General features: G+C 35.5%; 1 protein-coding gene across 3 annotated transcripts in view; it reads left to right on the top strand.

Moving 5' to 3' along the window:
• LOC149804499 (poly [ADP-ribose] polymerase tankyrase-like) overlaps positions 1-12,967 on the top strand; it is a 201,083-nt gene that overhangs the window by 59,928 nt on the left and 128,188 nt on the right. For all 3 annotated transcript variants that reach the window (XR_016416027.1, XM_089940712.1, XM_089940711.1), the window contains exons 14-18: positions 129-209; positions 571-734; positions 3,015-3,124; positions 3,575-3,681; positions 11,530-11,686. Coding sequence is in view for 2 of the 3 variants with exons in the window: in XM_089940712.1 (XP_089796838.1) it covers positions 129-209; positions 571-734; positions 3,015-3,124; positions 3,575-3,681; positions 11,530-11,686 (619 nt within the window). In the remaining variant the exon portion in view is untranslated. The remainder of the gene's footprint in view (positions 1-128; positions 210-570; positions 735-3,014; positions 3,125-3,574; positions 3,682-11,529; positions 11,687-12,967) is intronic.

Genomic DNA, 12,967 nt, shown 5'->3' with positions numbered 1-12,967 from the left:
ATCTAAGAAATGTTTGCATAGATTTTGGCATCTTATCCTATCTACCTCTCCATACACATTTTCTGCAAGTAAGCATGACTTCATGATCCACATGTTCATTGTGCATGTTATATTTTTGTTATTAACAGGTTTTGCTGTTTGATAATGAAGATCTGCGACAGGTTATACAAAGTAAATCTGTCTGCAAGAAACCCTACGACAATAAATCTGTAAGTTAATATAGGCAGAGGTAATGTATAAAATTAACTTGAGAATTTTAACATTCTTTTGTAATTTTACCTTGGAAAATGCAAAATTCTGTGTTTTAATAAAAATGATAGATCTGTTATTTAGTCATGATTTACAACACAAAATACTGCAATGAAACAATATTATCTCATGTACATGTTAACCCATTGAAACAAATTTTGGATCTGGGAAATACAGCCCCCCCCCCACCCCGCTCCAGTAACTAATCAGACAAACTAAAAGAATCTTCTTTGTTCTTGTGAAGAAAAATACATTGGTTTTTCAAACTTTGAGAATTATCAAATAACAGATTAACAATGAATATTTGATTCTCCTTTACAGATCACACCACTTCACTGTGCAGCTATAAACCCAAATGTAAAATATCTATCTCGTCTCCTGTCTGTTGAACCCAACATCAACCTTGAGGACAGGGATCACAGAAGACCACTACATTTTGCAGCAGTTTGTGATGGAACTGGGCCACTGGAATTACTTTTGCAAAGGTTAGAAGCCATGACTTTTGTATAATGAGATCTTGTATTAAAGCCCTGCTGATATACAGGCAAGGGTAATCCATGTGTTCGTCTATGTTTCTGTCTAGCTGAATTTTTTCAGCATGGCTTGGTATGCAGTTTTTGAAAGATTGCCTTAAAACTTCATAAATATTTTGTTCATCGCATGTTGAAATTTACAACTTTTATTTATTGGCAGCACTGCCTAACAAGGATTTGCACAGGATACAATCAAAATTCAAGAGAATGACAAACAGACAATAATAAACTGTTGGTTATGGTTGTCTCTAATGAGTTTGCCGAGACCCAAATTGAGTCTGCACTTTCTCCCCATTTTGTGTCCTCATCTCTGCCCTGTGACAGGCATATAACTGAAGGCAGTAAATGACTTCTGCCCCAGGATCAGTGTTCTAAACCTAAATCTTTAGAGCTGAAAAAAATATATATCTGTTACTGCCCCATGTTATCATAGTAAGGGGTATAGCACAGAAACTGGCATAAAGCCAAGATACAGCCAGATACCATATGGGTTATTCAGACACCTCCACCACCATGCAGCCACTAGTTTTAGTAGGTACTTAAGGGATAGTTATATGAGTCTGGGAAGAAGGTTTCCCCAGTAAGAAGGTAGGTAGTTGGCACTTGGAGTCTCTCACTCTCTTGTTAAATGCCCTGTTTACCATTGTTCCAGTAGCTGCCAGACTAGGATGAATTCTGTTATTTATTCTCATCATTCAGGATGTTCATGAAACATAGCCATTATGATTGTAGTTTTTATAGATTATATTTCTGTTGGTCAATCCAACCAATGATTGGCAGTTTTGACTGGTTTCAACCAAGTTAGTAACTTGTCATGTGTGTATGTCTTGGCATATTGGAGAAATCAGCAGATAATGAGTGGATTAACAATGTAAAGAAAGAATTGTATGAACATTCAGGGTCAGAAAAAACTTGGTCAAAATACAATATAAAACAAAACCAATACAAAAAATATTTACTGAATAGTTTTAGGAGCAAAAGAATGAATTATAATCAGAAATCTTGTTCCCAAAAAGAGACTTTGATGTAAAACTTGCTAAGTGAATTTCAAAACAATCTTGCAAGTGGTTCTGAAGTAACCCCAATTAAGTGATATGGTTTGATCTTTATTTTCTTCTCCGAAATCAAGGAAAGGAGGTGGATTAAAAGACTTAAAAGGCATATAAATCCTACCAGTTTAATAATTTAATTAACTATCATCAAATACAGTCTAACATGGTAAAATGTTGATTTGATTAGGAACATAAATTTCAGGGGATAGGTAAACAGTATTTCCTTTGGTACAGTATCATTTACAGTTAAGTAATGGGATATGATCAACTGTCATCATGTACATCCTAATGTGATAAAACATCAGCTTGGGTTACCAGTCTGAATTGGGATGATAGATTACACTATTGCCTATTAAACAATATATCCCAATGCCAGTAAAGTTAAGTGGCATTGAGATGCAATGAAAGCAAAGGTTTTTGCAATGAAAAACATGAACTCTGGCAGAACATGCCATTTTAATAACTGTAAAACACATTTGTTCTCACTATGTGTTGGTTTAGGTGCTCAACCATATCTTAAATGCAGCATTGGAGTTGGGTCATGTAACCAGCTTTGCCAACCATGTGGACCTGTTTGTAAGTATTATCATGTGTGCTGATGAAGATTTGCTAACCCAGTTGTTGTAGAAATACTCAACAATGTTGAGAAAACACCCCAAAACATGGATGAAAAAGATACATAAGTCAGTGAGATAATATCCAGGATAGAAGAAGCGATTATAGTTTCTGATCCTGGTAAAATAAAATACTTAATAATAGTGCTACTGGAGAGCTCAGGATCAGATTTAATAATTTCTGTTATCTGATATTAACACAACCTGTGTCGTGGTCAGATAAATTAAAATGCTTAGACACTGGGGAATCTTTATGTTTGTTAAATTTGCTTAACTTGGACTTCTTCTTAATGGAAGCCTTGTTGGAACAGAGGCAAAATCCCTGTCAGAATGGTTGCACAAAAACTACTTAACAGAAATTAACTTGGGTAGGCATGTTTGTATGCATATGTAGATAAGCTGATTAGACCTTCTTGCAAATGAAACAATTTTTTTCCATTATTTACAAATTGTTTCTTTGGACTTTTACTTCATGGGCAGCACTGGCTGCATATCTACTTTACAAGGGCACAGGTAATTGCTATAAAGATGTGCATAGATTTTTTATGTTTTATTTTTCTTGATAGAGGTGCCAGCATTATGGAAGTAGACATACAAGGGATGATGCCACTACACTATGCTTGTGCTGCAGGGAGAGCCAGGAATGTGGATACCCTTCTTAAACGGGCCAAAGAAGGTTGGTATTGCAGCTGATAAAAATGATCCAGGAGTAAAATAAAATTTGCCACCCTTAAATTTTGCAAGATTCAGTTAGATACATATATGTCTTCTTAAACAATTTGCTCACATTGATAGTAACTTAGTTAAATGATGTATTGTACTGATAGTAACAGTTATGATGTATTGTACTGATAGTAACTTGGTTATGATATATTGTCATGCTGAAAAGCAAATCACAAATAAAGACTTGAGCCACATATTGTCTGAATGTACTGAATTAATAAAGGTTTACCTTTTAAGCTTATGTAAAATGCACTACCATATGTAAATCTGATAATAGTGTACTTAGTATGATGTAGTTTGCATGCACAATTACCTAATGTTTGTAGGTAAACTAGTCATACCTAGTTTTCTTTCTGTCTTTGTCATCTGAGTGCTCTTAAATGTATTGTTCTCTCTACTACAGGAGCACTAGAGACAGATATGATTTCCAGGTGGGGACCTGGTGGTGTTAACAGACCTAGTCGAAGATCTGACTGCCCAATCCATATTGCAGTCACTTACGGACATGCGGTAAGTGTTAATTTTGCTTCATCTTTTTTATATTCATCTTACCAGTTTCACATTGTAAAATAGTATAGCATGATTTTACAAGTACATAGCACATGTTAAGGTACAAAACAACTCAAATTATTTAAATGCACAAATTATTCATATTGAAATAAGTTATACTTTGGACTGTACTGTGTACATTAAAGTGAAGAATGTTGGTGTTTTGTCACTACGGGCATCAGCTGATTCTTTGTAACAAATGTTATGTATAGGATTTGGTTGAGTTTTGTTCTGCAGATCTTTTTATCCCATTTGTCCATCTGCCACCTCAGCAGGAACATCATTATTGGACACATCCAAAGGCAAAAAAGTCCATTAGCTGCCTCTTGCACACATTGGGTTTTTTATGCATCCCCAAATCAACAGGGGGAAGCATAGGTATTAGATAAATTAAATGTGCTAGACCATTGGATGCTAGTGTAAATAGCATTAAACGCGAGAATGCCATAGGTTGCTAGTGTAAACAACATAAAAAGTTACAATGCCATTGGGTAATAGTGTAAAGGGCATATAAATTGAGACTGCTATTGGGTATTAGTGTAAACAGGATAAAAATTGAGAATCTCATTGGGTATTGGTGTCAACAGCATTAAAATCAAGAATGCCATGGGGTAGCAATCTAAACAGCATAAAAATTGAGAATGCCATAGGGTACTAATCTAAACAGCATACAAAATTCAGAATGCCATTGGATACTAATGTAAACAGCATAAAAAGTGAGAATGCCATTGGATACTAATGTAAACAGCATAAAAAGTGAGAATGCCATTGGATACTAATGTAAACAGCATAAAAAGTGAGAATGCCATTAGATACTAATGTAAACAGCATAAAAAGTGAGAATGCCATAGGTTACTAGTGTAAACAACAAAGAAAATGCCATAGAATACTAGTGTCAATAGCATAAAAACTGAGAATGCCCTTGGTTACTTTGGATGCTCTTAGTAGGTGTATCACCCAGTTAGCATGGGGAAGAAGAATAGACCCTATGCAGCCGATTGAGGTGACTAAAGCAGGAGGCGTGGTGGCATGGTTATGCCAAACTTGCAACCATGAGTATGTGAATTTGATTCCAACCTTCGGATTAGTGGGTCAGCTACTGTCATGTGTCCTTGGGCAAGGCACTTGTCTCCAATTGCCTTAGCACTAAATAACTAACTTATGCCATATAATTCTACACCAAAACCTTGTTCTCAGTGAAATTAAAGGCTTCTATTCTTAAAAAAATAAACTTAGAGCAGCTTTTTTTATGTAGAAAATGAATTAGAGTTAACTGAACATAAATAAAAGTACTATCATGTTGGCAGGAATATTTGTGGAAAATGAATAAAAGTTAAACAGGTACTGTCAGGCCTGTCATGTTGTTGGAAATATTTGTGGAAAATGAATAAAAATGAAGAAAAATGAAATAAAGATACTGTCACGGTGGTGAAAATATTTGTCACAAATGAATAAAAGTAAAATAAAGGTACTGTCAATGTTGATGGGAATATTTGAGATTGCTAACCATAAGGTGCAGCGTATTATGATGTCTAGTCATCACCCTTCATTCCATCTGTAGCCAATTTTATTTCTGCACAGTAAATTGAGTTGTCCACCATCAATAGTTACCAAACTGGATCGCTTGCATTTGCAGTAAGAAAAGACCCTGTCTTTTATGGGGGTAAAAGGTCATGATCACTGACTGACTGAAGAAACATTGTTTCCTCACAAAAACTCCAGTAGAGATCTTCAGAGAAACTCACAAAAACTCAAGTTCTCTACCATCTACAGTTATCAAACTTTGTGGATCGCTTGCAATGGAGCTTGTACAAACCCTGTCAATTAATAAATGATAATAGTGATCATAGTGTTACCCTTTTGTCACCTGATGGTCAAATGTAAGTTAATTGTTCTAAATTTCTGTTTATGGGTAGAATTGGTGGTTAGGGTTAGGGTTAATGTTGGAGGGCTAGGGTTAGGGTTATGTCTTGCTGTTTGTAATTGTATTATTTGCATTAGTCTTTTACCATTTGGTATGATAAGATTCAGTTTGTAAGATCTTTCCTGAATATACTGGATAATTGAAGTAAACATCAGGATTGATAAAAAAAAAATCACCCACTTGTTCAGGCAATTGGTTCAGAAAATTCACTTGTCACACCTTAAATCTTACTTGTTCCAAAATTTTACTTTCTTGGCTATATCTGGTAAGATGTACGCATTTTAACTCAACAAAAAAGACAAAAGAAGTACAGTACAAAAGATTTATTTCTTCAAAGGGCTTACATTTTATTGTTAGGGTATCATATATACACCATTTCTTGATCTAACTTCTTCTCCCAAGACTTGATCAACACACAGAACAAAATCTTTTACCCAGAGCCTTTTGTTATAAGTAGCACCAAGTTTAATGCTATTCTTCTCCTGGAGCCTGTGCAGCATTTCCATATTAGAATTTTTTTTATATATTAGACTAAGGTGTAAGATGCATTAAGAAAAGTTCTGGTTTTATTTTATTTTTCATTTCATTCTCATTTAGGTCAAAAATGGCCTTGCCTAGTGCAGTGTAAGCAGTTCTAACTTTTCTGCACATGCTGGTTAGTGTCATACAGTGCTGCTCAAGCTTTATGAGGTTTAAAACTGTTTGAAGATATAACTGATTAAGTCAGTTTGATTTGAATGTGCTAGTTTTGAGATCCTGATGACATTAACACTAAGTACTGATTAAGAAATATTTGACAAAATATAATTTAAACACATACTGTAATTCAAATAATAGAAAGCACAATAAAAATGTAAAGTTTGTGACCCTGGTGCGAGTATTAGCTGTTCAAGTCAACCCAAGACATATTTTTGTCACAGCAAAGGCAACACAAAATTTTAGTTACTGTAACATGCTCTTCTGTTACCATGTTAAGAAAAAATGAATGAAATGGACAACTATACAGAATGAAATTTTTCACTGAAACATTTAAATATAAGGGAAATCTTGGTTATTTATTAACATTGAAAAAAAAGCTAATAAAAATTCACCACGTTTGTAAATATGGTAATTTTTGTATTAAGTTTATGTAACAGTCACAAGAAAGCAGGCTTCTTGAATGTAAAACCACGTGTCATAGATTCATTCTATTTTGATCCTACATACGTAGCATACCAGTCTAAATTGAAAATACATGGCTCCTGATATAAAAAAACGGGCTGTTTCAATGTGACTGATGGATGTTATATGACTGAAAAATGTATGAGGAGAGGGATTTTGTTAAACTTTAAAACATGTTGCATCAGACCATCATTAAGGGACAAACCATGGCAGGTTGAGGATACTACAAAAGTCATCATTTGTGGACTTTATGACTATTCGCAAAATTACTCTAGACATATAGACTAGTTAGAGTGTTATGCAGAAATAATTTATCAATTCTGTGTCTATACTCATGTACTAACTTCTAATTCACATGGATTTAGCCAAGTTGTGACAAAAATTTTAACTGCAGATTCAGGTAGGTAGCAAAAATAAATGTAAATTAAATGAAATATATATGTATATTTTCCATAGTTTTCTGTAATTATGGAAATGTAATATATAGATGGCTCTTTTTATGCTCAGATTTGGCTTTTTGCCACTTTTAGTTGTAATAGTTATGCTTGTCTTGTGTGGGTTGGAATGTGTGAACCTACAACAAAGCAGTTCAGGTTCACATTTAATACGATTTCCCTTTATTGAGTACCAGGGTAAATGATCATTAGGATAGACAGGTACCTGGTAGAAATTTCCCAAAATTTTGACAACCCTATTATCAATCCAATGTGTTTGCAATTTTTTCGTCTCTTAGTTATGTCATATTTTGCTGCCACAGACTCTGACATATGTCTCTGGAGGAATAGTTACCTCAGCATGACGGAGCGCCGGGTGGCTGAGTAGTCTAAATCACTTGCTTTTAGTCATCACTGCCATCTCACCTCTGCCCATGTGGGCTCAAGTCACAGGCTCAGCCAATGTGGGTATGTGAGAAAGCTGCCAGTAGCTTCCCGTTTGTTGGTGGTTCTTACTGGGGTTTTCCTGGGTCTTCCTTCACCAAGTTATACTGGTTGCCATATATAACCTATCTTGAGCTGAGAAAAGGTGTCAAGCCCCAAAACAACAAGAGCAACAACAACAATAACAACCTCAGACTGACTATCAGCCTTAAATTTTATTCCTATACTTCTGCATGAATTTTCCTTTTCTGAGTCTTCCTTGTGACCATCCTTATGAAAATAATTTAACACATTGAAAATAGAGATACCATATTTGACAATTACATCTTATAAAGCGATCATACAATTTGTAGTTCAAACATAAGCACCAACTGCTTAATTAATGTAATCAGTTTACTTCAAACACAACATGTCACATTGAAGTTAATCAACTGAATAATCAATTAAACAATTTAAATGCTCCTTACTGTCATTTAACCCTTTCATCACTAGGTAACTTTGGGAGCAGAGTCCTCAACACTAAGTAACTTTGGGGTTGTAAAGCAAAATGACTTGTAGATTTTGAAATAACATACTTTTGCCAATTTAAAGATATCTGGCTGGATTAGGTGTCAAAATCAAGGTTAAAAATCAAATTTTATGACTAATTGACTAAATGTGCATATCTGTTACAGCTGTTAAAATACAGGTGCAGACAGGTAACACAACAGGTAAAATACAAGTAATTATCTACTTACCTCTTAGAAAACTTAGAAAGTTCCCAAAACTTGGACAGTTGACCCTAGTAGCAACATCCCTGGCAAATTTCATGGTGTCCATAATAATTAAAATTCCATAAAATGCCTTGATTTCATCCAAGGTGAGATCTGTCCACACACCTGTATCGCCTCTGGCATGTTTGATCGTCACATTCATATTCGTCAGATGGACAGTGTTTCCAAAAACTTCATCTGAATAGAATATTTGAAAATATTCCAAAGCTTTCCTGGAGCCATCTAACACTTGGGTGGGTCCAACTCTCTCAGAAAACTGAAACAAATCTTTTTGGTATTCCAACTTCGACGAAACAGAATCAAGTGGAGCGTACACTTCCTCCAGTTCAAAACCTTCAAAGTCCTCTTCATCATCATCACTGTCACCCACAAGCACATTCCATTGCCTCTCCAGCCACCTTCTCTCATTTTCATCCAACTTTACTAGGTCGAAATCCTCTGATAATTCTAAATCTGACACTTCACTCTCATCTGATCTTTCTTCGAACTCCGCCATTTTGGATACAAATTTCACCACTCGGAAGAGTCGTTAGAAGTGCCTACTTTGTTCAATATTTCTAGTTGTATACAAGCTAAACTCACGCGATAATCCAAATATAATATCTACATTACAAGTAGGAAGTTATTAGAGGTACCCCAAAATTTGTATAGACTGGTACTATAATGTTAGAGAAGAACACTGCCCCAGACCAATAAAAAGGTCTATAGTGTTTGGGACTTACTTCCCCTGGACCAGTAAACTGTTCCGTAGTGTTGAAAGGGTTAATCAGTTCAGAAACAAGAGGGACACTTGTGTCAGTAAGGTGCCAGTCAATAATTTCATTGCAATTTATGGACTGAAATCAAAGGGTGATCCCCTTTTGAGTATCTTGTTGAGTAAATACCAGGTCAGCTAAAACACAGCCAATTAATCATGCCAGATTTCATTGAAGTGTTTTTATTGGCTGATAATTTGGTTGCTTAGCTTAATATGCAGTCTCAAGCAATAGCAGTGATAGATGTTGTGCACATGCGATAGTTATCCATGACAATGCACTGTATTGTAACATGATGTGAGTGATTAAATGAAGAGAGGTTAGATTCAAACATTCAGAATGCCAAGATGTAATGAGCAGCCAGATAAAGGTAGATAAAGTGATTAAATTATAAGAATTAGCCTTGCCTGACTTGTTTTAATATGGATAATAGCCCTGTCCTGGCCTATTTTTTTGAAGATGAATAGTCTGGGACTTCAGGCTGTGGGATTTGACATCACATGATATGACAGCGGAGACCAATACTAAACAGGGACGAGGGGCTTGAATTACCACACATCTACACCAGTCTCCTTGTATCATGTGACCATTATAAGTCACATGATCAACATTAGTTCCTGATGAAGGCAGTGTGACATTGCCAAAAATTTCAAACTCTTTAAGATATTTATGCTCAGAGCAAGGGAAATTACTTGTGATCAGTGAAACAAGAGATTGCAAAGTATAATAATCATCATTTATACATTTGCAGCAAAGTCATTTTTTTATTTCTTTGCTACAAAATTTGATGTTCATTTGAGAGGAAAAGAGAAATTATTGTTTCAAATGGCTTAAAAAAACGTAAGTGTGTGATTTAGATACATGAAATGACCATTATATTGCTTGCAGAGTACATGTTTGGTATAATCCCTGTTAAGTTAAAATGGTCACCTCAATGAAAAACCTTCCTGAATTATTTGTTAGCTTCATTAGTGCTCAAAGAAAACGTGTTTTAGACAGGCCCATGGATGGTAACTTTTAAAAAATCACAAGCCCTGACTGAAATTCCACATGCCTATACCCCAGTTTCCATATGCTCAAAATTTCCCCATTTCTAATATTATCTGTCACAGGTTCATGTGAACCTGGTCTTCGATCCAGTCATTACTGGAAATGACCATGCTAAAGGTCAAGGCATATTTAATTAGCATGTAATACCTCATCATAGCCATGTTATTCAACAATGGATATGATAATTATAACAAGAACAATTTATTTATTCAGTCTTTAATTGCCAGTGGAATATAACAGTAGCATTGTAGCTCTGTACATAGGAAGAACACAATCATCAAGTAACTGAACAATTAAGATTACAATCACCTTGTAACCCTTTTCTTTTGTCGAAAAGGAAAAATAAAATGTGGCTTCGAATACATATTATGTTACATACATCTCTCCCTATCTCCCCCCACCACATTCATTAACATTCACTAAAACATAGAAAAACCGGTTATATTTTTTTTGTTTTGTAATTTGCTGTAAGAAGACAATAGAGCATGCATGTATTATTGCAACAGTACAAGCTCTTTTGGCTTGAATCATCTTCGTTTTGTCACTATAAACTGCCAGACATCATAGTGATATGACTGAAAAATTGTTAAAGCTACATTAAAAATCCAAAACACACACACACACACAAATCATTTTCATAACTTTGCAAGCTACAACACTACAAGAGATATTTAAAAATAATAAACTCATCTTCCACATAATTTGGCACACTGACATGTTATTGCCTTATTGCTTTTTCTCAGTCTCTCTCTCTCTCTCTCTGACACATGCACACATATTCATTTATTACAGGTCTGTTGAGTACTTTAAAAGATTATTAGGTTGAGGGCAAAATTAAAGTCATTTTTATGTTTTTGACATTAGTTCTCTTAGGTTGCCATTGCATATCATAAGCCTGATTTAGGTCAGAAACCTTTAAATTAGTACATAATAATATTTTGTTAGACACAAGTTTTCATATTCTGAAAACAAAATTTGTTTTGGTATGAAAAGTACATGAATTACCATAGTTCATGTAACAATGATGGCCATATGCATAAAAAAAAACATTTAGTGAACTAAAATTAGCCATTTGCATATGTAAATTTTGCAGTCTTATTTGTTTATTAGTGTCTGGTTCTGGTGAAATTATTAACACTTCATCTGCAGAAAATAATGGTAGTCAGAAGTTTTCTTGGCTGTTGTACTGATCTAGGTGGTAAGATTATACTGCAGTAACTGCATTTCAAGGGATTATATTGATGTTTATTATAACCACTTAATTTCAGGATGTTCTGAAAATCCTAATTAAACACCAGGTGGATGTGAACAAGCCTTTATCAGCAGGGAAGAACAAATTGACTCCACTGATGATAGCAGCACAGCATGGGTACCTAGATATTGCTAGGATCCTGGTACAGAATGGAGCTGTTGTCGAACAGCGAGGTAATAACTATTACTAGACATTGCATTAGTGATGGAAAGTGCACTGTAGTCCCTGGGCAAGGGTAAAATGCACAAAAGGTTGAAATAATGACAAAAAGAGCAGTGGAAGGGCTCGGTGGGTGGGATTGACTACATATGGGTGGTATTCCAACCCCGCTCACTGCCAGATGTCATTCTTTCAGATCCCATAAGTGTACACTAGTATACTTTTCAGAAAGTCTGGTCTTGCCCCCTTCCAGCAGCACAAAAACTAGGTACATTTAAAGAATATGCATATCATGTAACTCCTTTCTAGAAATATAAGGGACAACCCACCTCACTCTAAGGTCAGGGTCTCTAGGGTGTCTGCCTAGACTTGAAAAATAGTAGAGAATTGTCTGTCATAGTGATACTAATGAAATGATGTTCACAACTAGGGTGTCTGCTATGGGATGAATATGAAACTTTCACTACCCTTGAAGTGGAATGGCTCAGAAAGAGCTCCAGGAACAACTCAAGCTCCCAAGGCATGAGAGCATAGTCCTGCAAGAGACGAACCACCTGGCAGCAACTGACATTAGACCCACTGTTTGTTCTCGCATTAAAATATCCAAGTCACAGAAATGAAACTGGCTAAGCTCAATAATGCCATGTTTCTTACAATGGCAGAATGTTGTGGAGTCTGTTCTAGCCAAAGACAATGCTCTTGGAGTACTCAGAGCACTTCCAAGAGAGATTTTTGGGCTTAAGACACATGTGGAAGACTTAAAGGCTAAACTAATGACCATACTGTGCCTTAGTCAGTCAGATGGGAAGCTGCAGAAGCCCATGCAAAAGTTCTTTGTCACTGATGCCCATTCGTGGCATGTCACGTACCCGTCTTCTGTGTCTTGCTGGAGTTAGAGTTGTCCACACTGAAAAGTGCATGAAAAATATTTGGTCTTGTGCTACAAGAACTGTTCTTATATATCCTTATTAGAGAATATACTGATATAGTAAGATTGATAATGAGACATCATTATCAAAAGTCTATTTGGCATGCTGTAGGCAGTCATTGAGGTAATCCAAATTCCTGGAAGTGCTTGCAGAAATACTAAACCTGAGCACCTTGGAGGTCTTTCATCAACGTGTTGTGTCAAGTGCATTTGATGTTAGTAACATTTGTTTTTAACATAGGTGAAAGGTAGTTTGACTCTGAGAAGGTGAAGGCATTGATCATTGTCCCTCCATGGCTGCCATTGTATAAACTTAATGTGATGAGCTGAAATGATGCTTTGTTACCTACTTGTGATAAATCAGAAG

The sequence above is a fragment of the Sinohyriopsis cumingii genome, chromosome 2, assembly GCF_028554795.1.
Source record: "Sinohyriopsis cumingii isolate HCF-2022 chromosome 2, ASM2855479v2, whole genome shotgun sequence".
Classification (NCBI taxonomy): domain Eukaryota; kingdom Metazoa; phylum Mollusca; class Bivalvia; order Unionida; family Unionidae; genus Sinohyriopsis; species Sinohyriopsis cumingii.
This window is presented reverse-complemented; position numbering and strand designations above follow the sequence as displayed.